General features: G+C 37.1%; 2 protein-coding genes across 2 annotated transcripts in view; both read right to left on the bottom strand.

Moving 5' to 3' along the window:
* The window catches only part of ehd1b (EH-domain containing 1b), an 18,221-nt gene extending 5,320 nt beyond the window's left edge, over positions 1–12,901 (bottom strand). The window contains exons 1-2 of the mRNA XM_016503137.1: positions 12,097–12,901; positions 8,691–8,788 (exon numbers count right to left, since the gene is read on the bottom strand). Coding sequence (XP_016358623.1) covers positions 8,691–8,788; positions 12,097–12,497 — 499 coding nt within the window. The 5' untranslated portion in view covers positions 12,498–12,901. The remainder of the gene's footprint in view (positions 1–8,690; positions 8,789–12,096) is intronic.
* Positions 12,902–19,574: 6,673 nt separating this feature from the next.
* On the bottom strand, positions 19,575–23,504 carry LOC107701108 (WD repeat-containing protein 74-like). The gene is made up of 10 exons (XM_016503037.1): positions 23,306–23,504; positions 23,045–23,151; positions 22,834–22,958; positions 22,653–22,716; positions 21,591–21,734; positions 21,398–21,499; positions 20,784–20,940; positions 20,403–20,545; positions 20,163–20,216; positions 19,575–19,999 (listed from the first exon to the last, which is right to left on the bottom strand). Exons 1-10 carry the CDS (start codon positions 23,364–23,366, stop codon positions 19,808–19,810), a joined length of 1,149 nt encoding a protein of 382 aa, XP_016358523.1. The 5' UTR covers positions 23,367–23,504; the 3' UTR covers positions 19,575–19,807.
* Positions 23,505–25,627: the final 2,123 nt, after the last annotated feature.

Genomic DNA, 25,627 nt, shown 5'->3' with positions numbered 1-25,627 from the left:
AAAAAAAAAAAAAAAACCTTTGGCTCAGTATGGAGATCTGTCATTTAGAACAAAGGCTAATCTTTAGTATTGCCTCCACCCTACTAAGATCAAATCCAGACATTGGCCCACAATCCCTCACACATTACACAAACACATTATGAAATATTGAAGCATGCATAGATAATTTAACAAGGTTTCGGTAAAGGTTAACAGTGGAATCTGTACCTCAAGACCCTAAAAACAATTTATAATCTAATGCTGATGCCAATAAATAACTGAGAGGTTTTAGTGTTTTGTAATGGGAGTCCCTGTCCTGTAGCATCTCTGCAAAAAGGTTTGCTCATAACATATTCATTAATAAGCAGCAGCTGTTTGTGAAACAGTTGTGAATGATTCTTAGCAGACATCGGCTGTACAGCTGTTTCACACCAGATGAATTATTATAAACTGAAATTTCCTTACAGCTCTGAGCCTCTGACATGGACATTTCTTGCAGTTTCATCTTAACATTCAATAATAATAATAATAATAATAATAATAATAATAAAAACATTTAAATACCCCTCAAAAGTGTCTTTGTAATACGTCATACATTTGACACTTGACAGTACAGACTCCAGACTTAGGACCACTGCACTGGTGATGCATTAATTTCAGTTAACTATTAACCCAACAACTGTCTTTGTGATAACTGATCTTAGTTTTTTTTTCCTCAATCCTGATCCAGCATAGATATGACCTTAATTTGACCAAAAGTCTTTAAACCCACTGATCTCCATGTCACATGCCATTCTTTCCTTTTTTCCACCTTTGAAAATTCGCGATTTCAGATCGAGTGCTATAATAAGTAACCTAAGTCTATACAGTAAAGCATTATGGGATGCTATCAGTGAGGAAATTCAACACCCAGCCAAGGCTACTCAGCTATGAAGATTTAATGCAGACACGGTGTACTGTAAAAAGGAGAGGTACTAGAATAGAGCCCTGTGGAACACCACCCAGTTTAAGACAAGGACACAGAGCAACATTGTGCACACAAAGGAATCACAACGGAATTTGTGAATCTAGATGAACAAATTAAAAGAAAAAAAAATGAAAGATTAAGAGTTCATGTTGATGGTCATAATTGTTATCAGTTATAGGAATAAGAATGCTATCTTTCAATCAAATGAAACCGATAAAAAGAAAAGAAAATTATAATTTAATCAAAACCATATCTAGCCCAGATAAAACAAGATCAGAAAATGTAATATAAGGAAGGAAAAAACAAACACATAAGTGGTTTGGGAATAGCCCAGTATCAACCTGACTTAAAGCAGATATATGAACATTCATTTTGAAGTTCCTTGTTGTTAACTGCTTGTAAAGGCTAACTGAGGTCAGGAGGAAGGAGAACGGATATGAAGTCAGCAGACTTTAGAAGATTATTTACTGACCTCACAATTTTACGAATGAGCAGGACATTTTTAGAGGGACAATGACAGAACCTGTAAGACTGCAGGTTAAAAACATACACACACACACACATACACACATAAATAAAATCATTTTATTTTACAGTTTGTGACTTGGAAGCAGTCCTCTGTGATTCACTGATCTGTTCTAAAGTCAGAGCAGGAGTCCAGAACCACAATATGGAGACCACACTGCTGTGAAGAATGAAGTGGGAGGAGATAATATAAGAAAGAGAGTACAAAATGTAGAAAATCAAATACAGAGAGAGAAAAGGACTGAATTAAAATAGCAAGCATGCTCATCCACTTCCAAAGAACAGCATGACTGTGGCTAGACAACCAAATAGCTGTCATTCCCAGCTGAAAATCCATGTTGTTCAGATCAGTTGCATAACCAATCATTCCCATCATTTTCAGACAGACGCAGAATTCCTCCTAAACTTATTGCTGTTGGGGTTTTATTCACACATGCCATCCAATTGACCCCTGGTTACACGCCACACTACAATCCATGACCCGGATGTGTGAATGATTGTATGTGTCTGTTTTCTTGCCAGTTCAATGCTTTTTCTTCCAATGTACTTGACATGAGTGTCAAATACTCACATTTTCCATGTTTAGATAATGACAGTAGCAAGACTTTCCTCACATTGCCCTCCAACAACATTCAATTACTGTAACACTGGTAAAGGGGAAGCTCTGAACACAATAGAGCCGGAATCTTTAAATAAATGCATCTTGTGAAGAAACATACTTTCCATTCGTACCACAAGCTTTGTGAATAGCTATTATGGATGAAGAAACAATTGTTATAACGGGAAATAACCCAAACAACGGAAAAGTATGCATTTAATTGTGAATATGTTATGCATGACTAGTTCTTGTTTGACTTTTTCTATAGTTCAATCATAACTTTAATTATTTAACCTTTTAACAGTCCAGTAAACTTAGTAGAGCACATTTTGACTTAAGATATTCTGAAACAATTTTTGTGCTAAAACTGACATACTTTTGTACTAAAAATCTCTGGTGCTTTTGTACTAATTTTCACTTCAGAATGCAAGTGAAAGATTGAAATCACTCATAACTTGAGACCATTTTTGGGATTTTTTTTTTTTTTTTTAAGTAAAAGCTAGGGATGCACAATATTGGAATTTTGCCAATGTCCGATATGCCGATATTTTTCCAACTAATTTTGGCTGATAGTCGATACTGATATATTTCCTTTTGTTGGAAACAACAAAAAAAAGTCTCTCCAGTGCAGAGATTCTAAAAATATATATTTTTATGTTGCCATATTATTTGTAGATTTAACATTTGTAGATGGTCTAAAAAGCTAAAGATTTCCTTGTATTTAAGTTTTCATAATATATATTATTTTCATAAAATATATTACACATTAATAAAAAATAAAAAAAAGGTATATATAATTATAATTATTTCATTTACAAGTGTCATGTTTGTGATTTTTATTAATGTAAGCTATAGCTTCTGACCTTTAAAAAACAAAACAGACTCGTGATTTTATGACATCAGCTATTGCTTTATTTATTCAGAAACACAACTATCTTAAAGGATTAGATCACTTTCAAATTAAAATTTCCTGATAATTTACTCACCCCTGTGTCATCCAAGATGTTCATGTCTTTCTTCAGTCGAAAAGAAATTAAGGTTTTTGAGGAAAACATCCCAGGATTTTTGTCCATATAGTGGACTTCAACAGTTACCAAAACGGTTGAAGGTCCAAATTGCGGTTTCAGTGCAGCTTCAAAGGGCACTACATGATCCCAGCCGAGGAATAAGGGTCTTATCTAGCCAAACCATTGGTCATTTTCTTTAAAAAAATAAACATTTATATACTTTTTAACCACAAATGCTCATCTTGCTCTAGCTCTGCTTGCACATGTGCGTCTTTACGAATTACATAATTCCGTTGGAAAGGTCACGCACGGTTAGCTCTTCGTCTGTGTACTCCGGTTCAGAAAGGTAGGGTAGGGCAAAAAACTCCATCGCATTTTCTCCTCCAACTTCAAAATCGACCAAAATCGTTGTTTTACCTTTTTTTTTGTAAAGGTCTTTTGACTTTCTTTGCATGCTTGCTTTATAAACGCTGGGTCGGTGCTTCCACCTACGTCGCGCGTGACCTTTCCAACGTGATTACGTAATGCGTGAAGTCTAGCTAGTGCACGACTAGCATTTGTAGGGTTTTTTTTAGAAAATGACTGATCATTTCCGTAGATAAGACCCTTATTCCTCGGCTGGGATTGTGTAGAGCCCTTTGAAGCTGCACTGAAACTGCAATTTGGACCTTCAGCCTGTTGGTTCCCATTGAAGTCATTGAAGATTATACGGAGAAACATGATGGAACGTTTTCCTCAAAAACCTTAATTTCTTTGCGACTGAAGAAAGACATGAACATCTCGGATGACATGGGGGTGAGTAAATTATCAGGAAATTTTTATTCTGGAAGTTAACTAATCCTTTAATGTCATTTGTGTATTTTACTTTCATTTTATTACAAGTAGGCCAACAGCGCTCCCTAAGTAAATAAAAAGGTCTTACCGGATGGGCATTAGGAGCCGGGGGAGGCTGTTGTTGCTGCTGCTACACGCATTAGTGACTGTTGACTCTATCCCACACTGGACGCGTAATTCTTTACTTGCATTCTCAGATGAAATGCAGCGATCCAAAACAGTGAATCTTTCAGGCAAATGTTTGCTTCAAGGATGACCACACTGCTGACGTGATCTTATCACTAGCACACCCTGAGCACATGTGAGCTCTATTCTTCTTATCAGCAAGGCATATCGGCATAATTTTTCATATCGGGCCAATGCCGATTTTGATATTTTAGGCCTTTATCGGCCGATTCCGATAACGTTCCGATAATATTGTGTGCATCCCTAGTAAAAGCATATTTTGTGTTTCAGAGAGTGGGACGAACAGATCAAATCAACTAGTGGGTAAATGCTAGAGTCATTGATTATTAATAATTTTATTTGATAAAGTGTTTCACATATCATATAAAAATGAAAAAATTCCAACATTTTATGTGCACCTAATTAGGGCTGCACGATATTGGAAAAAAACTCACATTGCGATATTTTTTTTTTCTGCAATATATATTGCGATATGAAAAAAAAAAAATCAGATGACTTCAGTAGCTCTATTTGGAAAAGAAATAATTAGTGATTGGGGTGATTTTTTAGGTGAGTAAATCAGCATAGGAAATAAAAAAAAATTACAAGCATAGATAAATAACAGAACAAAGATACAAATTAAATAAGCAGTGCTTTATATTTTTCAGGTAAGTCTAACAGTATTCAGGTACAGAAATTGAATAATCAAATGTAAAATTACACTGCATAGTTTTCACTATAAATTAAATCTAATACATCTTTGTTAAAGCTACAAAAGTGAGTTTTCTTAGTGTTTTGTTGTTTGATTAACATTCATGACACAGAAAGCAACAGGAACATTAAACTGATGTGAACCAATATACTGTTACACATCCATTTTCTTTCTCAATTGTTTCCCTTCACCTAAGCCATAAGCAACTGTGTTTACAAGGATACTTGCAGAGCACAGTATTTCAGGCACAAATAGTCATGGAAGTGAACGGAATTCGGTGTTCACGTGCATCTGCGTGGCTCTCACCGTGTCTACGGTGCGACGCAACAAAATACTATAGAACCCATTTTAATCAGTGATGCTGGCTGTGTCCGAAATCGCCCCCTATACCCTCATTCACTATTCCCTACATTAGGTCACTAATTCAGTTTACTAGAATGAGTGAATGAAAACGAGTGAGTGAATTTGGACACTGAGTACACCGGAAGGACTGCTGCTTTTGCATAGTTGGTGCTTGCTGTTTATTAATCATTTGAAACTGGCAAACTAGCAGCTCCAGTAGTAAGATTAAAGGGGTCATATGATGCTGCTAAAAGCACCAAGAGCTTGTAACACTCCAAAGAGAAAGGAAAAATTTAAATCGCATCATATGACCCCTTTAAAGGATTTGTCTTGAACTCTGTCACGGAAAATATGTACAAACCCTAATTAAACAAATTGATAATCAATTTACAATGAATTTATACCCAGTGATGCTGGCTGTGTCCGAAATCGCCCCCTATACCCTCATTCACTATTCCCTACATTAGGTCACTAATTCAGTTTACTAGAATGAGTGAATGAAAACGAGTGAGTGAATTTGGACACTGAGTACACCGGAAGGACTGCTGCTTTTGCATAGTTGGTGCTTGCTGTTTATTAATCATTTGAAACTGGCAAACTAGCAGCTCCAGTAGTAAGATTAAAGGATTTATCTTGAACTCTGTCATGGAAAATATGTACAAACCCTAATTAAACAATTTAATAATCAATTTACAATTAATTTATACCTGTGTTGTATTATGCTGTACGCCATGGATGAGCACTTTGCAACTTTACAGATCTTCTTTATGCACCAAGAGCTTGTAACACTCCAAAGAGAAAGGAAAAATTTAAATCGCATCATATGACCCCTTTAAAGGATTTGTCTTGAACTCTGTCACGGAAAATATGTACAAACCCTAATTAAACAAATTGATAATCAATTTACAATGAATTTATACCCATGTTGTATTATGCTGTACGCCATGGATGAGCACTTTGTAATATGAACAGATTGATTATTCAGCTGCCATCTTCTGGACGAGATGCGGGAATTCATTTGGTGCGTGACTCTCACAGTGCATTATGGGTATTCTCTAGCCGTTGAGTGTTTTTGCAGTGCATTGTGGGATTGAATGAGTGCACTCAAGAACGTCCACCATGGTTTCGGACACCATTACAAATGGCTGTCCCCTCAAATAGTGCCCTATTTAAGGGTATAGGGGGCGATTTCAGACACAGCCGCTGTGTGACTGTCTACACTAGATGCGGCGCGACACAACAAATCCCCGACAGTAAACTGATGCCTCGTTTATGACGTACTGACACAAAGTTCAAATGATATGCAATGGTCGCTTTGTCGTGTCCAGTGTAGACAGACTTTGGGGACGTTCACATGTTGCACCTAAAAACGCGTGGAAAACACCAGCCGCGCCGCTCTCTCCTTTCCAAAGCGCTCTGAGCTTGCGCTTTCGTGGCGTCTGCCGTTGCTAAGCGACTGTGACCTGCACTCCCCGCGACGACGCGGAAGTTTCAACAAAGGATAAACGGATTTCCAGCACTGAAAATCGTGTGCAGTAGCTCTGCTACTAAATGTATTTAAAATGGGTATCTCAGCTGTCGCGTCCGGTGTAGACACCGTGTCTGTGTGTGAGCAAAGAAAACGATCAGTATAAATATAACGATCAGTATACTAAACATCGCACATCCTGCGATGTGACTATCGCGGATGCGCACATCACGATATCGATGCTGAAACGATATATCGTGCAGCCCTACACCTAATACAATAGAATCTTTGTGGTGACTATCGGGAGACCCTTTTCTGTGTCTTAACTCTGAATTCTCTCAGCCACCTCGCCTTAAACCATCACCATCATCACTATCAATCTTTATGACTCTCATTCTGCCTCAGAGTGAAGAAGAGGGCAAAGGGCAGCAAAAAGAGAGTAACCCCAGCCACTGCCGAAAGACTGTTACCTCTGTTGCTCTTTTTAATGAATCTAAGCCATTATGACTCTCACACAGCGTGTGCAAATCACTGGGGTAAGTTCAGTGTGCAGCACATGGGTTGCATCTCAGATACTATGACCTCACACAAGCTTACATGGTCATGTGTCAGCCTGGAAATATTTTCGCCATACACTACTAATGATGTTTTTACACCCACCCGAGGCACTGCCAAGCTCTGGGGGGGAAGAGTTGCTTATCAGAGACCATAGGGTGCGGTCCATTTGAAAGCAAACCTAAATAATCAACATTTGAGATAAAGCTGTGCAGTATGGAATGCAATAGTGCTCTAGAACACCTGGTTAATGTCATATTCTCATGTCTGCAATCCCTCATGGAGTTCACAGGCAATTCTCCTATACGTACACCTTCACCAGATCACTCCCTTATACAAAAAAACTACTAAAAAACAGTATGTCGGTGCCATATTACAGTGATGCATACCATGGTATTGAATGATTATCATAATCTTGTACATGGTATTTATATGGTACACCAACATACTCAAAGAATAGCATGGTATGTGTCCAAAAAACATGAAACTACTATAGTTTCACACAAAAAATGACATGCAAAAAATAGCAGAACCATGAAATAAATAAACAATTATTATATTATTTTAAAAATCATTATTAAAATACTACATGATGTTACTGTGGTTTCAGCCACTCCAAGAAAGATAACAAAGTGTGCCGACATACATCTACTCACTCACATTCACTGACAGAACATGCTCAATAACACATAACTGAATCTTTGAACATGGAAGCATTCACACAGCCATCTTTACCGCACCCTCTCTGTTCGGTCTGTTTCCTGGCCTGAGCTGTCCCCCCTCTTTGTCAGACTGTTATCTGTAGATGCCACTCACCCTCTGATCACATTTACATGGTCTTCAGGGAAAGGCAAGGAAAGGCCCGCACGGACAAACACGCCATGGCAGATAGACAAGCACAGGAAAAGTCCATAGCGTGACACCGGTTACCTCCATACACAATGCTCTCTTAGAGTTTTCTTGAATAAACAACATACCAACATGCTCCATTGTAATTTCTGGGCATGTAACAGGTCCAGACTAGTCAAGTATACTTCTAGGGAAGCTAAAAAAAATCCTGAACCTTTATCTCCCGTAGTGCTCGATTAACCATTAAATATACTGCCTATAGGATTAACTGACCATTTTGGACATTTTTGAGTCATTTTCGTTTTCAGTGAGGGCTCAGATAATCCATCATTCTGCCCAAATTATAGTATTTGATGGGAATGGACAGTCCACATTGTTACTATAGATTAGTTAGGTTTTCAACTTCCCTTCCTTCCAACAGAAAAAATGGCTATGGAAGGAGCATGGGTTTGTTTTGCTCTAACATAAACAGGAGACTTCCCTCTTAAGACTCCTATAATGCAAAAGCTAACTGAATTAACCTCTTTTTCATTTGCCTGGGACAAGTGCTACACTCACAGCTGTCTATGTAAATGGAGCTTGTATTAATAGTTGTGGTAACTCCGGGAAGGAAAGTCAGGGGATAGTAAAAGAAGTGAAGATGGCAATTATAGAAAGAGGAAATTAATAAAAATAAAAAAAACACTGACCTCTACTGATCCGCTGTTTCTCTCCAGACAGGATTCCAGGAGTGTCTATGATGCTGATACTGTCCAACACTGGATTTGGCATCTGAGCACATATAAACCTGTGAAAAGAGGATCACACATTGAAAATGGACAGACATTAGAAACAATTAGTAATTTCACCATCGGGCCTAGTGATCTTGCAGTAATGTTTTTAGTGTAATTGATTGGAAAAAAATGTCCCTTCTCACTTGCCAAATCTTATCATTCCAGCTCTTACCTCAGCTTTTCCATTACCAAATGCTTGCAGCTTATCTTCTATGTGTTCTTTATTTATGTGCAAACCCGTATGCTATCATTTTCATGTCTTTATATTACCAGCACATTTTAGTCATACCAAAACAATCCTCAGCCTCAAACCCCCTACCACTGTGTTCCCTCTTGTGTATTTTACTTACTCCCACCCTTTAATTTTTCCAGAAAGTGTGCCATCACTTATTCCTTCCATGTTGCTACATTCACTACTGCCAATCGTATCCCACATTTCCTTTCTCCTTGCATTCCACTCATTATTAGACCTGCTGTCAGTTGACAAAGACAGTTTGTTTCATTTTGGCTTATGTTTTTAAGTGTAAAGCATAGTATTCACGGCCAAAACAGATACATGCTTACTTGCATGTATCCAGAAATCAAACTGAACAAATGTACTTTTGTAACTGATGTCTAACATTAATACTAGCCTGTTTTCAACCACTTCACCTTTTGAAGTCAGGGTTCAGATGTTCTGTTTACATCCTACAGCAGGTAATACAGCAGGTAATATTAACTTCCTGCGCAATGCAAATTTATACACAACCTTTTAAAAGTCAGATTTTTTTTTAAAGAAATTAAAGGGGTCATCCAAACAAAGTAGTTTCGCTTTCACAACGAAAAACACAGTGGCCTAGCGTGAGCTGAAGCCGGGCAAGAGTGAGCGGAGGCGGCGTGGTTGAGAACGGTGGTCCCGGCGAAGGAGCGGTGAAAATGGTGAAAGCCGATCCGGCTTCAGGATATGGCGGCGGCAACAATACTACAGTGAGAATAAAAGTTACGCCTTCTTTCTTTGCATGAAAATTTGGGCGGCGTTATGCAAATCTTCCCACATAGTGAGGTAGATATGTGGGGGCGGGTTCGAACGAGCCGTTTTAGGTAGGTGTGGCTGACTCTTAACTTTTATAAAGAATATCTCTTTGGATTTGAGACTTTAGTCTTTGCAAATTTACAGATCTTCTTTATGCACCAAGAGCTTGTAACACTCCAAAGAGAAAGGAAAAAATGAAATCGCATCATATGACCCCTTTAATACTTTTATTTAGCAAGGGTAAAACTCTGTCCATACACTTCTAATAAAGTAAAGCTGGACTACATATTACATAAGCACTAACTAATTAGCCTGTGTTGCAGAACACGGCTGGTCCCCAAGCAGTACACCACAACCACAGCAATAACCATAAACTGATCTTTAGCCTAGTAGAGGTTAAAACACCATATAGGGCTTACATACGTGCATAAATTTGAATTTTGCTCTTGGGAAAACAGTTTCACAAATACTACAGTGGTGAGAATATACAATCAGCTATATGGTTCACTACAGGCCAGAGCCTATGGAAAATGATGAAAGCAGCTGCATTGGAGAAAGTGCATACTCAAGTTACACAGTCAGGAGTAGCAGGGAGAATGGGGACGATGGCACAAAGGCGGGGCATCCATGTATTATTTAACTACTGGAACAGGGTTAATATGTAGCCTACTAAAATTCTACATTGGTCACAAGGATTTTGAATTTGCAAACGGGACACTTTTGAGAGTGAACGTTCTGAAATTGCTGAGTCAGTTCCTCAGATTATCTGTCCAGTGACTTAGCGGCGTCTGCCCTTATTTTAACCTTTTGCAAACTATCCAAAAAGTCACACAGATAAAATGTGTGACTTTTAAAATGTGTGACTAAAATCCTGTGTTTAACGAGGGCAGCACCTACAGAAATGTCTGATCAATTCATGCTGCAATGAGAAAACACAGCGCTTCTCAAGAAACCCTGATTTGACCTTAAGATGACACACACCGTCAAGGTGAGTTTAGGGAGCAGTAAGCCCCTCACTGCAGAACACAAGTTCCAGGGGGCGTGGTTGGATCCACATCTAGGGGGTGGAGATGGCTGGGTTTAGGGATCAGGGGGTGAAGATGGGTAGGTTTAGGTATATGTAAGGTGGGAGGAGTTGGATCTGGATCCAACCACGCCCCCTGGATCTTGTGTTCTGCAGTGAGGACCATCTAAAGATTTTCTTTAAAAGGAAATTTTTGTAGAATAAACGCTTCATTCTGCCAGCCCAGGCCTGTTGGGGTGTGAATATGATCTGTGCATATGATCCCTCTTGTTCAAGCATTGACCAGCATGAGGTTCTAGTTAAGTGCAGTGTTTTGTAAAGCTCTGGAAGTCTTCATATCTACAACAAGCACAAAGGAAAAGTGTGGCACTAGTGCTTAGAAGAAGACACACCCACCTCTGCTCAAACTAAGTCAGCCTGAAATTCACCACAGCGGACATATGTGTCATGTTGAAAAGACAAGTGTGAGCAGAACTGATACACCATTGTAAACGCCAACTCCTCTCTCTTCATGGCATTCCTTATGGAGGGCCCCATTCCCCAAGAGCTTGTTAAAAAAGAGCCCTAAAGGCCTCAGCAGCTGTCAAAACCAGTGTCAGCTTACATTCCTCTCAGAAGGGGGAACCAAAGACTAATGAGCAAGAAGTTTAATGCACAAAATATGGCCTTAATATCTTCAATAGTTGGAATAAAATGCACAAATGTTTTGTTGATATGCAGTAAAGGTTCAAACCTTGGATCTGAGATTCAAATGCCTGAAGGCTATTTTTGGGTGTGACAACAACTATATTTAGAATGCTAATAAAGGTTTGTGAGGATTATAATAAAGCAAATTATAGTCTTCAAAAACTTACAGACATGTTTGCAGGTCAGAGAACATGTGATTTGCTGTAGTCTTCCAAATATGCATGTAATATACTTAATCAAAACGTCTATCTAAAAAACTGGGGGTGAACTTGCTAGGAATTCAGTTTTTCAAAGCTCCACCCTTGCAATACAAGCACTTGCTGGTAACTCCTGCATGCAGAATTAAACCTAAAAAAGTAAAATAGATTCGATTTTCAGTACAACATGAACGCCATCTTCACCCGGTTTCCATCATAATAAAACTAATCCTGAGCTCATATGAACACAAAACTTGACGACCTCTTGACAGATCCGGAAAACAACACCCTAACAGCTGCGACCCTCAGCAAAGAAAGCCCGAGATAAAAACTGCAAAGAAAGTTTTGTTTATTTTTAAAACGAAGAAAAAAAAATTTATTAGAAATGAATGAAGATCTCACCTGTTAAGAAAGGCGTTTCCAAAGGCATTGAGTTTTCTGAAGGGTTTCTTGGGGTCAACCACTAAAGCATTGCCCGGGATGAGACCCTCCTGATCCCCGTGCATCACCGCTATGAATGAATCGGTGGTCGGCTCGGGGCCTATGCGCATCCCGGGGAAATCCTGCTCCATGAGATGCCGAATAAAAGTGGTTTTCCCCGTGGAGTACTGGCCCACTAAAAGTACCATGGGCTTGTTGTCGAAATCAGCATCTTCCAGAGCCGGAGAGTGGAAGTCGTGGAAGCGGTACGTGTCTTCCAATGGAAATAATTTGGTCCGGTAGAGTCGCTTCAGCCCGTCAGAAACAGTCTGAAACAGTTCGGGATCCTTTTTCTTTCCGTCCTTGTTCGCCCAGCTGAACATCTTACAAAAATATGTGAAATAACCCTCTTACTTAAAGAAAAAAAAAACTTTAAGGGTGGTCTAAAAGTTCTTTGCTGGTTGTAGGCAGTGTAATCCAGCGGTTCGGATGAACCAACGGTCCGGTGTCAAGTAGGCTACAGCGGACTGCCAGCGTGGTGGGTCGGTCCCGTCAGCTGTTCAACTAACTAGTGTCTTTTTATGTACTAATTTAATTTCTTCTGACTGCCTTTTTTGTAAATCAGACTGAAGTTAACTGAGCCCTTGCAGCAGACTGTTTTGTTTTATATCCGCTGGAGAAGCAGCGCACAGTTGCTCTCTAGCTTCCCACAGCCCGACGCGAGAACTCTGCGCGTCATAGTCCGAGCTCGCGCCCCACTACAATTTGAATATATCACTATAGACCGGAACTCCTAGGAACTTCCCAAATAAAAGGCGCCACCCTCCCAAATTGGTGTTTTTGTGAAACACAGCTGACGTTCATTATTCAACAGAAGGGTCTAGATATATAGTAACGAAACTTGTTTTTTCGTTTTTTTTCCTAACAAAGAAACAATTTTCAGGTAAAGAAATAAAAGATAAATAAATAATAATTATTAATCTGTGTGCTGTTTTATAACTTGCAACATATTCTTTAATGTTGAACTGACAAAATTCTGGCATTCAAACACCTGAATTAATTAATTAATTAATTAATTAATTAATCAGAGGCCATAAATTACAGAATACTAGTGCATAGACATTTACCTCATTCCATGCCACATATATGACTAATATTAGCTATATTATATTCTATTATATTATATTAGGCTATATAACCCTTTAACAGGTTAAATCAATGCCAACTGTTCATTCCAGTATAGTATGAATTTCACATGACAAACTTACAGTACAGTAAGTACAGTAATATTCCTGTTTTTGTGGATGGGGGTGGGGGTTTTCTATTGAGCATGTAACTGGCCGACTGCTATATTTGTCCTGGACTTTCAGGAGGGTGACAGTTGCTGGTCTGAGTCTGTGCCGAGTTTGACACTGTCATAAGGGGGTCATAAGGAAATGACACTCGTCACCCACTACACTCAATGAAGACTCTATAATGTTCTTTTAATCTGAAACTTTAGATATGAAAAGAAAGATATTAATTATTTAGAAATCCTTTGTTTGGGGCTTACAACCAACAAAAGTAAATCACCCAAGAAAGAACACAAGAGGCCTCTTTATATTTTATATCACAGTATCAGAGAGTGGTAAAGAATTCAGAAGTCAGAATTATCTGTGGTTTGCAGGAAGTTCCCAATGCTTTAATTGTGTTCTTAGAGAGTCAGAAAAGGATGCAGACAAACAAGTTTTATAAAAATAAAAAATAAACATAATTTAATCGTTTTTTTTTAGTTCAGTCATAAAAAAGATGTCATTAAACAAATATTAAAAATATACTGTTTTTATGTTGTTTCTACATTAATTGGAAGATTGAATACAATCACGATTAATCATGATTAATTTCAGAAAATTATGCAATTAATTGGTTAATTTTTTAATCGATATACAGCACAATTTTTTTTTTTTTAAATCAGCAATCTTGTAATGCAACATTTGCATTGACCTGTCTCTACATGCTGGTAAGCTGTAAGCTTTCTGTCTCAGAACTATTCCTGTTCAAGACTCCACTGACATTTCAGGGGGAAAACTCTGGGCAAAACAAAACTGAAAGTGAAAGCAGCCTGACATTTACAAGAAATCAAGTTGTTTGTGAGTGAAGTGGCATATTTAGTCAGTGACCATACTTTCTTTTCAGTGGCTCATTCAGACTGTGACTAAAGGCCCACTGACACCAAGGATGATAACTATAAAGTGTTAATAATCATTCTATTCCTATGGGAAAAGGAAAGTCCACACAACAACAATGACAACAGAGGAACAATATTGTTGGAATAACTTTCAGAACAAATTTTTGACAACCAATCAGTATCCAGGTCGAACATTTGAAGCAACAGGTGTGTGCCTATAAAAAACAGAACTTTATCATATGTTAGTGTGGACACTAATATCGTTATCATTACCATTACCGTTCTTGCTGTGAATGGGTCTTAAGTCATGGCAACGTTGATCTTGGAAAATGGTGTAAATAATATATATTTGGAATGTATGCAAAGAATGTGACAAAAAAACAAGATATATGATGAAAAGAGTGAGAGCAGAGGCACAACACAATTACATATCCTGTGAAAGTCACATTTATTTAATATTAATGACGAACTAGATTTTGATTGCAAAAAATTGAAAAAAAAGTGATACTCCTCAATTGGAAATCTCCACAAGCCCCTTGTTTTCAAAGATGGTTAAACGAGATGCTTTATATTATCCAAATGGAACAGTTACGTTTTGGTGAGCTCTGCTCACAAAAAAAGAATTGAAGCCACATGGGGACCCCTCTTGAGACACTTGGAAATTTAACTATAAAACATTCTGTGAACCTTCCCTTCTATTCTTTTGATATTTCTATTTTCTTTTCCTCCTGTGGTGAATTATCTGATTTATACAAAAATTGTGAATATTGTCATTTATGTTTATATTTTCAAATTATGTTGTAAATATCTATTAATCGAGGCAGCCCTGTTTTTTTTCCTTTCTTTTCTTTTTGTGTAATTGTGTGTATTTTTTTATTCTATGTTAGTTACCTTTTTTGTGTGTTTGTTAACATAACTTTAAACTTGAAATAAAATATACAAAAAATAACTTGATTTTGAAATAATTTAATGTTCAAATGAAATTAAATGCAATAAAAAAACAAATAAACATAATATCAAATAAATCATGTTGTAATATAGCCTTAACATAAATGTTCCCAAAAAATTCCAGTCCAACATTTATACAAAGCCCTGCATTCTCTGTGCAAATCAGTGTGTGTTTAGTAGGATAAACAGGACAGTGGCCTACAGAACTGACAGGCAGCTGGACTGCAAACACTGGCTGTCAATTCATAGGTCATCACCCTGTGTCCTAGACACTGGGTTAAACATGCTTTCTGACAACATGCAAATACATTTACAGCCACATAATTGATAATTACAGATAATTAATTAGGACTGTATTTTCACGCAGAACCAACGGAGATAAAGGTGACTATCTGCACGCAACAGCAGCTCCACTGGAAGACATAAGAAACCTTCCACATGGAGTTGCTGTTACAACCAGTCAGCACCAAATCTTTGGAATGCGACCCTTTGGACAGCGGAAGGAAGTGCACATATTCCCTCACAAATGTTACAGAGTCAGTGTCCCATTCTCACTATACAGGGTAGTTCTTCAAGTTTTCTAAAGATAAATAAATAAAAAGAAAATAAGAAGATGCCAAAAAAGAAGAAGAAGAAGTGGTGCCACCTGAAATGAAAGTATAGAAAACCAAGTTAGAGGGTTAAATCAGGATTCAGACAATGGCTAATGACTGCCATTAAGGACATGTGAGAGTTTCTCTTTTGGTTCATGACTTTGACCTCTTGTTTCTTTCTCATCTTTATGACATGCCATAGACTCCATTATTGGCCAACAGCACGTCCAAAGTGCTAAGACTGATCTTGATAACAGCAATTTTATGACGCCAGTCAACACGAGGGTGCTCGGCAGAATTTGTGTATGGACTGAGAGAAAAAAGGGTGTGCCACTCAATAATTGATGTGCCTTTATGTCCCTAAGTTTTAATTTTGTAGATATCACTTCCTTTTAGTCATGAGTTACCCATCCCACATGCTCTATCATGTTCTTTCTCTCTTCTTGGTTTCTTAGTTTATATCATATTTTAGACTTTGCCTTGCCGTAAACCTTCCTCTGCTTCTTGCTACCTTTGGAAAAACAGCATAATAAAGCAATTAAAGGGGGCACACAGCACATGAGTCAGTCTGTGTTATCTGCTCCTGTTATCATCTTTTGAATCCACCATTATCTTTCTCATCCCTGCACCGTATCCAACATTTGTGTAGGGTGAGAGAAAATCAATGGCGTGAACTCATGTAGGTGGTTCATTTTTATGACAATTCCCAGTTGCTGAACTTGATATCAGAGTAACACTCACATATATTTGATCAAATCTACTTTGTAGAAAAGAAAACAACAGCAAAAACATTTGACATGACATAGTAGTCTGCGATTGTTGTATAAACAGATTGAGTCAACCTAAGACTGCCATTTATTTGCATTTGAACTTCAGTTATCTGCAATTTGCTTCATTTAATGAACACATTTTTAATATCTTTCTAAAACATACTCTACGCCCCTTGTGATTGATTTGTAAGATCCTGTTCTTGGAAAGTAATGTTTCAAATGTTTGAGGCCCGAGCACAAGCCTTTTGCATTCTTTTCTTATCCTCTTTAAAAGCATTAGCTTGACTTAGACAATGCGGGTATATTTACAGTAGAATATTAATCTAGCCTTTTACAAACAAACAGACAGATGTTAACAATGCAAATTCCTGCATGAATCAGCGTAATGGCAGAGAGGCGAGGCAAAGATGCAAAGAAAGATTTTTCTCAAAAATTACACACTCCATGTTCCTCACATATGTACCCAGTACTTTATTTTCAAGAAAGAGTTACTTACATTCACAGTTCTTCCTCGTGGGAGTCCAGGTTTTTGGAGCAAGATGTATCAGGGAAAAAAAATGATAATGTATGAAAACAAAAGAAGCCTTTTTCTAAATATAGAGATTAAAGAATTAACAGAAGCAAAGCAAAATATGGCTATAAAAAATAAAAAAGGAACTGAAAACAGCAAAGTTAGTGACAGCATGACAAGAGAGCGAGCAGGTGAGAGGGGCGCGTCGGTCAGCAGTGCTATGTCAGGCCGAGAGAGGCCAGTTTAAAAGTGATTTGAAGTTGAAGCTTAGTTAATAATTATACTCCTTGTCAATATTTAACATCTTTTTGGCCCTGCCCCTCACATCCAACATCCTGGACTCCTATGGACTTACACACAGACTATCTCAAGACCCTATTTTGTATGCTCTTAGGTACATTTATAATTTTTTCAAAGAAACACATTTAATTAAAATGGACTATGCAAATGTTGTGGGCAGAATAAGCATTCAATATTTAGTCCTGCAAGTTTAGTTTACTATAAATACAATGAACCACTCGGGGGCGCAGTTTTATTATAATTTACTATATAAAGAATCAGAACATTGCTTGTTGAATATCACGAAAACTACTTTAAAGTCTTATTTTTGCATCATATGGCTGTGGCATAATCATATGGCATATTCAGCCACTGTGAGTTGCTAAGGCTTGATTTATAAATCAGCAAATGTGATGTAGGTCAATGTCTTAATTACTGGTAATGGCACAGCATGCGGTAATGCTGCATGATTAGAATAGATAAAATAGACTATGGACTCTAAACATTGATCAAAGAATGAAAAACAAGAAGGCTTTATAACAGGATAATAAAATGCTCATGAGAGAGGGTTAATTATTGCCATTGTTAGGTTAAAGAGCACAGAAGTGCACACTATGTGAAGGAATTTTGATTGTCAAACACAAGAATGGTGCATCAATTAATGTACCACGACAAAATACTCCATCTAAGCACATAATATAGTACCTCAGGCAGGTGCAAGTCTGGGTGTAAATGGTCAAAATCTGCTTGTGTTTCTTGTGATAAGAGTTTTGGGATCGGACAAAAAAGGAAATGTTTCTTACCCAATGGTTCATTTATTGAGACCCATTTAGACTAAAAAGAAAACCTGAAATGCTAAGATGTATTCCAAACATTTCTGCCTTTTACATTCAATGCTTTGAGCAACCTCAATATTATGGTTTGAAACATGCAATTCCTTAACATCCCCAGGAGAAAAAAAAAAAAAAAAAAATCCAGACACACAATTTAACATTGTACTCAAACTGTTGGAAAATGCTTAAAGAATTATAGTACGCCTGTACGATAAATACATTTCAGGATATGTAATGTAATCGTTGTGTTTCTGGGGTTAATTTCAGCTATTTCCCTCACTTTAAAGGAGGAAATGAAATATTTCCAGTGGTTACGACCTTGTTATAGCGCACAGGGTCAAATCACAAACATGCAATGTTTTATGGCTTTCAAATTTTACCAGAACCATACAGGAAATGTTGAGGCTGTTGTCCTGCATATAAAGCCACACTTCTGGTTCTTTAATCGCAAGTCAACAGTCAGTAATACTGCCCCTCCACACTGCAAAGTCTCAGAGTTCAGTTCATGTTGTTATACTTCTTCACTCCCTCTATATTTTATGCCCTTCAGCTCCTTCAAAATGTTTCCATGGTAAAGTATCCATTACGTTGAAGGTGTCACTTATTAGATACACTAAATACCATACAAATAGTACATTTGGAAACCACATTTCATCCCTTGAACATCACTGTCTATAATCAGATTTATAAATACATTTTACCCTACAAGAAGCTTGGACAGAATTTGTTTTTATTTGATGTGATTCCTCTGTAGTTATAACAGAACTGTGGCAAATGTTAAGTTTTTGAGATGTACAGCTTCACAAATCAGTCATTAGCTACTAACGTTCTCATTTACAAAGTCGACAGTTTCAGTGCTAACCAAGATGTCCCTTATCTTATCAGAGGCTAGAATAGGGTGTGTTTAAGTGTGCATAATGCATTGTGTAATACACACACCCACACAAGCACAGGTATGTATGGTCATTCACAGTCAAGTCAAGGACCAGATCAGCACAGATTCAAGTTTCTATTCTTATCTCAGTAAAATACACATCAAATTAATTATGAAAAGGATACTATAAATAGGCCTAGAGAAAGAATTTTAACTTCATATAAAGCAGTATTGTAGAGCCTTTAACATATAACAGGCCAAAAATTTTATTAGATTTCTGTAGGAAACATTTTCTGAAGTGCACACTACTAATATGTGTGACAGTTTGGTGATACATTTTTTCAGTTGGTTGATTGTCAGAAAACGATGAAGACATTTTTCTGAAAAGATTCTGTGTTTATGATATACAGTCTCTTCATTAAATTCTGTTTAATACAGTGATTAATGGGACAAATTGTTTGTTTTCACAAACTGGTTCACGTGTTCCAGTTAAGCAGAGGTTTTTATTTAAAATGTAATTTGAATATCACATTTCAGATCATTTCATGTTCAAATTCACTTCATGGGCCAAAATAATGATCTGCACCTATTAATAATATACAGTATATCCATATTATACAGTCTCTCAGGTTTAAGTTTCTTCTTGGCCACTGCTGATAAAAGTTTTACTCGTGACATGACAAACTGTGTATAAAATTATAAAAATGTCCATTAGAAATCACTTTACATCGCTTTTTTTTACTAGTTTTCTTTTCTTTTTTCCATCTACTCCAGTAACAGGTGCTTCGTCTTTCTGGGCGGCCCTCTTTTTTGCCTTCTCCGTCACCGTTTCCATGGTATCCCAAACCTCATCCTCCTCTTCCTCTGCTTTCACCTCTTCTACGTCTCCACTAAAATCAGCATTTGATGACTATAAGAGAAAAGCACATAAATAGTCAAGCGTTTAAGTCATTAGGATGCAGTATAAAGTCTTCAGCGAGAAAGCAACTTCCATTGTTGTTACTGTTGATAGGCAGTTACATAAAAGCGAATCATCAAAAGGATGCTCCCTCTGACACTGAACTGCTGCTTACCTCCAGTTCTCTGCTAGACAGCAGAACACAATTGAGTCGTGACTTCAGATATACCTGCACAGAGAAAATATGTGCATTTATACAAACACGACAGTGAGTGGGAGGCACTTCTGATTATATGGTACATGCAATTAGATGGAAAAAAGAGGAGAGGGGCTATGCAGAAATCTGCAGAGAGAATAAAAAAGATGAAGTGCAGGGAGAATAGAGAAAGAAACCTGATTTCTTGTGCATCCATACCTTGTGCTGTAAGGAACGGTCTTCCAGGCTGTGTACTCTCAGAAAACGATCTAAACCACAAGAGGCCACCAATGGGAGGGAAGGATGGCACTGCAACCCCCGCACTGCCCCCGCCAGACCCTTAAGACACCCACACACAAGCCCTGCAGGCAGAGAGAAAAGAAAATGGGGTCAGACAAAACAAAACTCTCAGGAGTTCAATAATATTACAGCGCATATACGGAGAACGGCTGGCCAAATACATCCTTTATACTTGGAACACACACAGATCCAGGACAAAAAACCCTAAGCAATGGAGCTTCAGTTCAAAACAACTGCTTTCGTGCAGATCCAAGCCTGCCTAAGAGAACAAAATAAACGGAGCATCCACCTACTGCTTACCTTTCCGGAGGTCAAGGATGGCGAGCTCCCCGTGAGTGTTGCCCACGACCACTGTGCCCTGGTTGGCAGGAAGAGAGAGTGCTGTGAGCGGGTACTCTCCAAACCGAGCCTCCAACACTGGCCTTCTCTGAGGCGACGAGGGGTCATACACACGCACCTGACGGAGGAGGAGCAGAACAGAGAGGGCAAGATATTTTGAGTCATGTTTGATCACAGATGCTTACCTTAAAACACAAAGGAAGACATAAATAAATACAATAGCAAAGGGTTAGGGACAAGCTGAAAAAGATGATCAGCTCACAATATATTTCAGAATCTTTCGTAACTATTAAATCTAAGCCAGAACACCCAGAATTCAGTTGAATTCAGTTGGTGAGCATAAGAGACTTTCAAGAAAATGTAAAAAAAAAAAAAAAAAACCTTACTGACAACAAACTTTTGAATGATAGTGTACATAAACTCAGGTATTCACTGTAAACAAAAAAAAATCAGATATATGATATTTATAAAATAAATAAATTTATTCCAGATGGAATAAATGTGTCCAGTGTAGATAAAGTGTAGGAAACTACAGTAGACAAGCGCACATGGATAAAGCCAGAGTAAAGACAAACCTGATGGTGTCCAGTGCATGTGACTATTTTATCTGAATCTGGGATAAAGCCAATGTCTCTCACCCACACGGGCACTCGCATATCCAACCAGTCATGAGCTACCTGATCAAAGAAAAAAAAGGAAGAGCTTGAAACACAAAAATAATAAACTAGTGGGGTTGAAAAGGTTTGAGTTTTTTTTCTTATGCCTTACATTTTTGGCTGTGAATATTGGCTTATCTGGTCTCTCCAGATCCCAGACTTTCAGTGGGTTCTCTTTACCCCCTGTAGCCACACGATGGCGCTGTGATTGGTTCTGTTGCATTCTGCATATTCCATTTCCAACATTTACCTCAGTCTAAGAACAGAGACAGATGAGGTTGTTTGAGATTTACTGTAAGTCCACATTTATCTTAAGAGACAAAAAAAATTATCATAAAGATGAAGAGATCATCATACATTATTCAATGCTAATCTACAATTCAAATAGCAGAAGCAGTGCTACTACTGTGCTACTAGCTATATAAGGAACAACAAGTAAAATAGTCAGTGTTGGGTCACTTTATGTGTTTTTAGTTGAAGAGACAGCACAATAAAACATCTCCTCCCATTTCTTTTAAACAGTCAGACCCCTCATCTGACCAACAATAAGTAAATAAAAATGAACAAATATACATGCAAAAATATACGGAGGCGCTACATACAAAAAAATATATACAGAAACCGCTTTTGACTGGTTCATTTCTGAAGATCATCATAATTAAAATGCAGTGATAAATGACATTTTATATAATTTTGCTTTTATGTGATATTGAGCTGTTTCTGGGTTTATATTATGGGGACAAAATCCCTTTTAATGTACTGTACTGAAAGGCAACCTAATGTCTACTCTATCTACTTTATCACAGTAACATGCAAACAAATCAAGTGATGAATATAATTGTCTATATATATACACACTACTAATGTTGTATTTTTTATTTTTATTTTTTACTTTTTGATCCTGAAATTCACCCTGAATCTGCTTTAGAACATTAAAAGATTAATGTTAGTTTTAATTTTTTCAGCATTTTTAACATTTTATGTTTAGTAAATAGTCCTGCAGTGTGACGGATACATTTTTAAAAGTACAAACATTTCAAGTAGCATTTCTTTTATTAACATAAGACCATACAAGTGCATGTATAACAATTATAAAAGAAATTGGAATAAAAAAAAATCTTAAAATCAAATATAGCACACCACACTGCAGGACACTGAAATCCCACTGACTTACGGTTTCTGTACTTCCTTCCTTCCACACCTTCAGCAATCCTGACTCCACACATGTAATCATAGAACTGGAAAAGAAGGAAAGAAAGTACTTCATTCCTACAGTACATCAAAGCAAACCAACAAAACATCCAGTAATTCATTAGCCCCTGCAGAGACGAGCATAACATGATATTGGCAACCACCTGTCAGTGACAGCCAGTCCTGTGAACCTGCCCTGTGAAGGATCTCCACACTCTCTGGTCGCTGTGAAGATTCCCTTATCTGTGCTGAAAGTTTTCACAGTGCCATTCACACTGCCCACTAACACCTGCAACGACATACACACATAGACAGCGTCTGTCAGCCACTAAATCATGGTGATGAAGTCTGCTACTCCAGTTCTCTCTTTCTCACCTCTGATTCGTGAGGGTCTCCCCATGCCATCACACAAACCTCCTGATCCCGACTCATGCAGCTCATCTCACAAAAGTTAAACGCCTGCTTTTTGGTTAAACCTACCCCTTGAGATGAAATATGGATAATAACAAATCATCAGTTCAGTGGCCCTCAAGAAAATTAAATGGCAGATATGTGGTACTCACGTGTACCATACATGGCTAGCTATCCAGTCATAAAAAGTACAATATGTCGACAAAGAGACGGAAATCCCTTTACCTTTTAATATTCCTGTCTCGGATCCAAGCCATATTGAGCATATTTGGCTTTTAGCAGCCATTTGACAGAAAACGAGTGATTTTGGAGTTACTGACTTAATAAAAACAGATCTCCACGTTACTGTCGCACACAACTACGTCCGGGTGTAACGCGCAACCTAAGGACTTTTGGTTCCGTCCCCCACTAAGACTGGGTTTACTGACGCTAAACATCAGTGCGAGTTTCAGCATGTTGTCATGCGATTACATTTACTACAGTTGGATGAAAGTATTATAAACTATCTCGATATGTAGTGTTTATCCTATAATTTTCACTTTTTTCACTTAAACACAAAAGATATTAGATATTAGCAAAGAAAGGGACTTTCTAGGCACTAGGCAGAATGTTAGGGATGTCTTCCATGGAAGAAAGTAAGCCAGACAGGTTTTATAACAACATGAAGGTGAGTAGCTTCTTTTTAAAATTAATTAATTAATTGATTAATTTTTGTTTTATTTTTTGTGAAGTCTCCCTTTATTTCAGTTAATTCTGCTATAAAGACATGGCTGCTAATTTACAGATAGGTGTGACTATATATTAAAACAATTAAAATAAAATTATTAATAATGAAATAATAATTTAAAAATTAAATTCCATCATCCCAATAACTGAATATTCTTTTTGATATGTTTTGAACACTTTTTATTACCAATTAATTTACATAACATTTCTACTTTGTAATTACATGGGTTTTAATTTTTTTTAACTAATAGCAATTTCTACCCAATAAATACCCCCCCCATTTATATGACTTTTCTAAATCTAGAAATAACACTTTTAAAAGTCATCCGAAATCATGTGAACCCTGGTTCTTAAATAAAAATGTCAGTCGTTAAGGGAAAAATTAAAATAAGAATGATTTCAGCTTATATCTTGATTATCTTATTTTAAATCTTGTTTTGTTTTATTTTAATAATTTTTAGTCATCTCCTTGGAAGTGTGCTGGGGCCCCCTGGTTAAAAACCACAGCTATAAGGAATTAGCAACACTAGCTGCACCAAATGGAACTGCAAAAATAATGATTGTTTTCAAAAAGTTTCCACAGACACTCCTTTATTTATTTTGTAACAGATTGAATATAATTTTTTTTTTTAAATCTAAAACACATATCAGCACTTAAGTAACCGAAATCAGTTGCGGCTGCCCTAAAATAGCATTTCATGAAGGACAGTAAAGAGAGGAGGCTTTCAGAGTATGAAAGAATCCACCAGATGGTACTCTTGGACTCCATTAGAAGAGCACCCACATAGCATACTGGAAAAATCTGTCAAAGGTGTTGTATGTGCTTTAGGATATTTGTCAGTCTTTCTGAAAAACAGAGAATGCTGCCTATATTGCTGCAGTAATGTAAGCAATAAAAGCAAATTAGAAGCCTTACTGTTGGAATGATTCAGTCTCTTCTCCCTGGGGAGCATGTCAATCAAGTTTCAATATTTCCCATGCTTTAAAGAACACTATAAACAAAGATGGAGACATTGTGGGGATGATTTGAAAACATAGCTAATGAGAGAAGAAAAGAAGTTCCCCAGGGAGTATTCATTGAAAATGGATTTGACACTATATCTAAATGAGGTGGCAGGAAACCCAGACATATTCAAAGGTGTGATATTATATGAACCTTTTTTATATGCAGGTTTTCTACAGCTATGGAAAAACTGTAAATAATTAGTAGTAGAAGAAGAATTAGGTTAGTTTCTTGTAATTACGCATACTTTACTGTTATTATTATTGTAAGTACATGTAATATGTAACAAGAACACTGTAAAATAGTGTTAGCTAATATAGCCTATTATAATAATTATTATAATTAATAATATTATGAATACAATATAATAATTATAAAAAATAATATAATGGAACACATAATGGAATTTTTAAAAAATGTTTTGAAATGTGAATAAGCATAATTTATGTTAAACTCTAAATACTACATTTTTGTCTTACTGGAGATATTTGTACACTAACAAGTTTTTATCTTTTTAATCTATTATTATTTTTATTATTATTTATCATAAAATCATGGAATTTCACAGAATTTTTAGAGTGAAAAAAATGAAAAATCAGATTGTGAATGAAAAAAATAACTCTCTTCTACTCATGATCTTTGAAGACATGACTGCAGATTTGACTAAAAAGAAAAAGATAGAATCAAACCTTACTTCATCTCTCCTGCAGTGACAGAGACGTACTTTCATCAAGAAGGTAACATTGTATGAGAGAGAGACAGTAAGAAAATAAAAGAGGGAGGGAGAGAGAGAGAGAGAGTGAGAGACAAACAAGGGA

Source organism: Sinocyclocheilus anshuiensis, unplaced genomic scaffold (genome assembly GCF_001515605.1).
Source record: "Sinocyclocheilus anshuiensis isolate Anshui unplaced genomic scaffold, SAMN03320099.WGS_v1.1 scaffold907, whole genome shotgun sequence".
NCBI classification, from domain to species: domain Eukaryota; kingdom Metazoa; phylum Chordata; class Actinopteri; order Cypriniformes; family Cyprinidae; genus Sinocyclocheilus; species Sinocyclocheilus anshuiensis.
This window is presented reverse-complemented; position numbering and strand designations above follow the sequence as displayed.

Coding starts and splice junctions, on each gene's coding strand:
- LOC107701108 (XM_016503037.1), bottom strand. CDS start 23,366: ATGGCTGCTAAAAGCCAAATATGCTCAATATGGCTTGGATCCGAGACA. Junction 20,941..21,397: donor CATGCACTGGACACCATCAG/GTTTGTCTTTAC, acceptor CTCCTCCGTCAG/GTGCGTGTGTATGACCCCTC. Junction 20,546..20,783: donor CATCCTTGACCTCCGGAAAG/GTAAGCAGTAGG, acceptor CTCTGCCTGCAG/GGCTTGTGTGTGGGTGTCTT.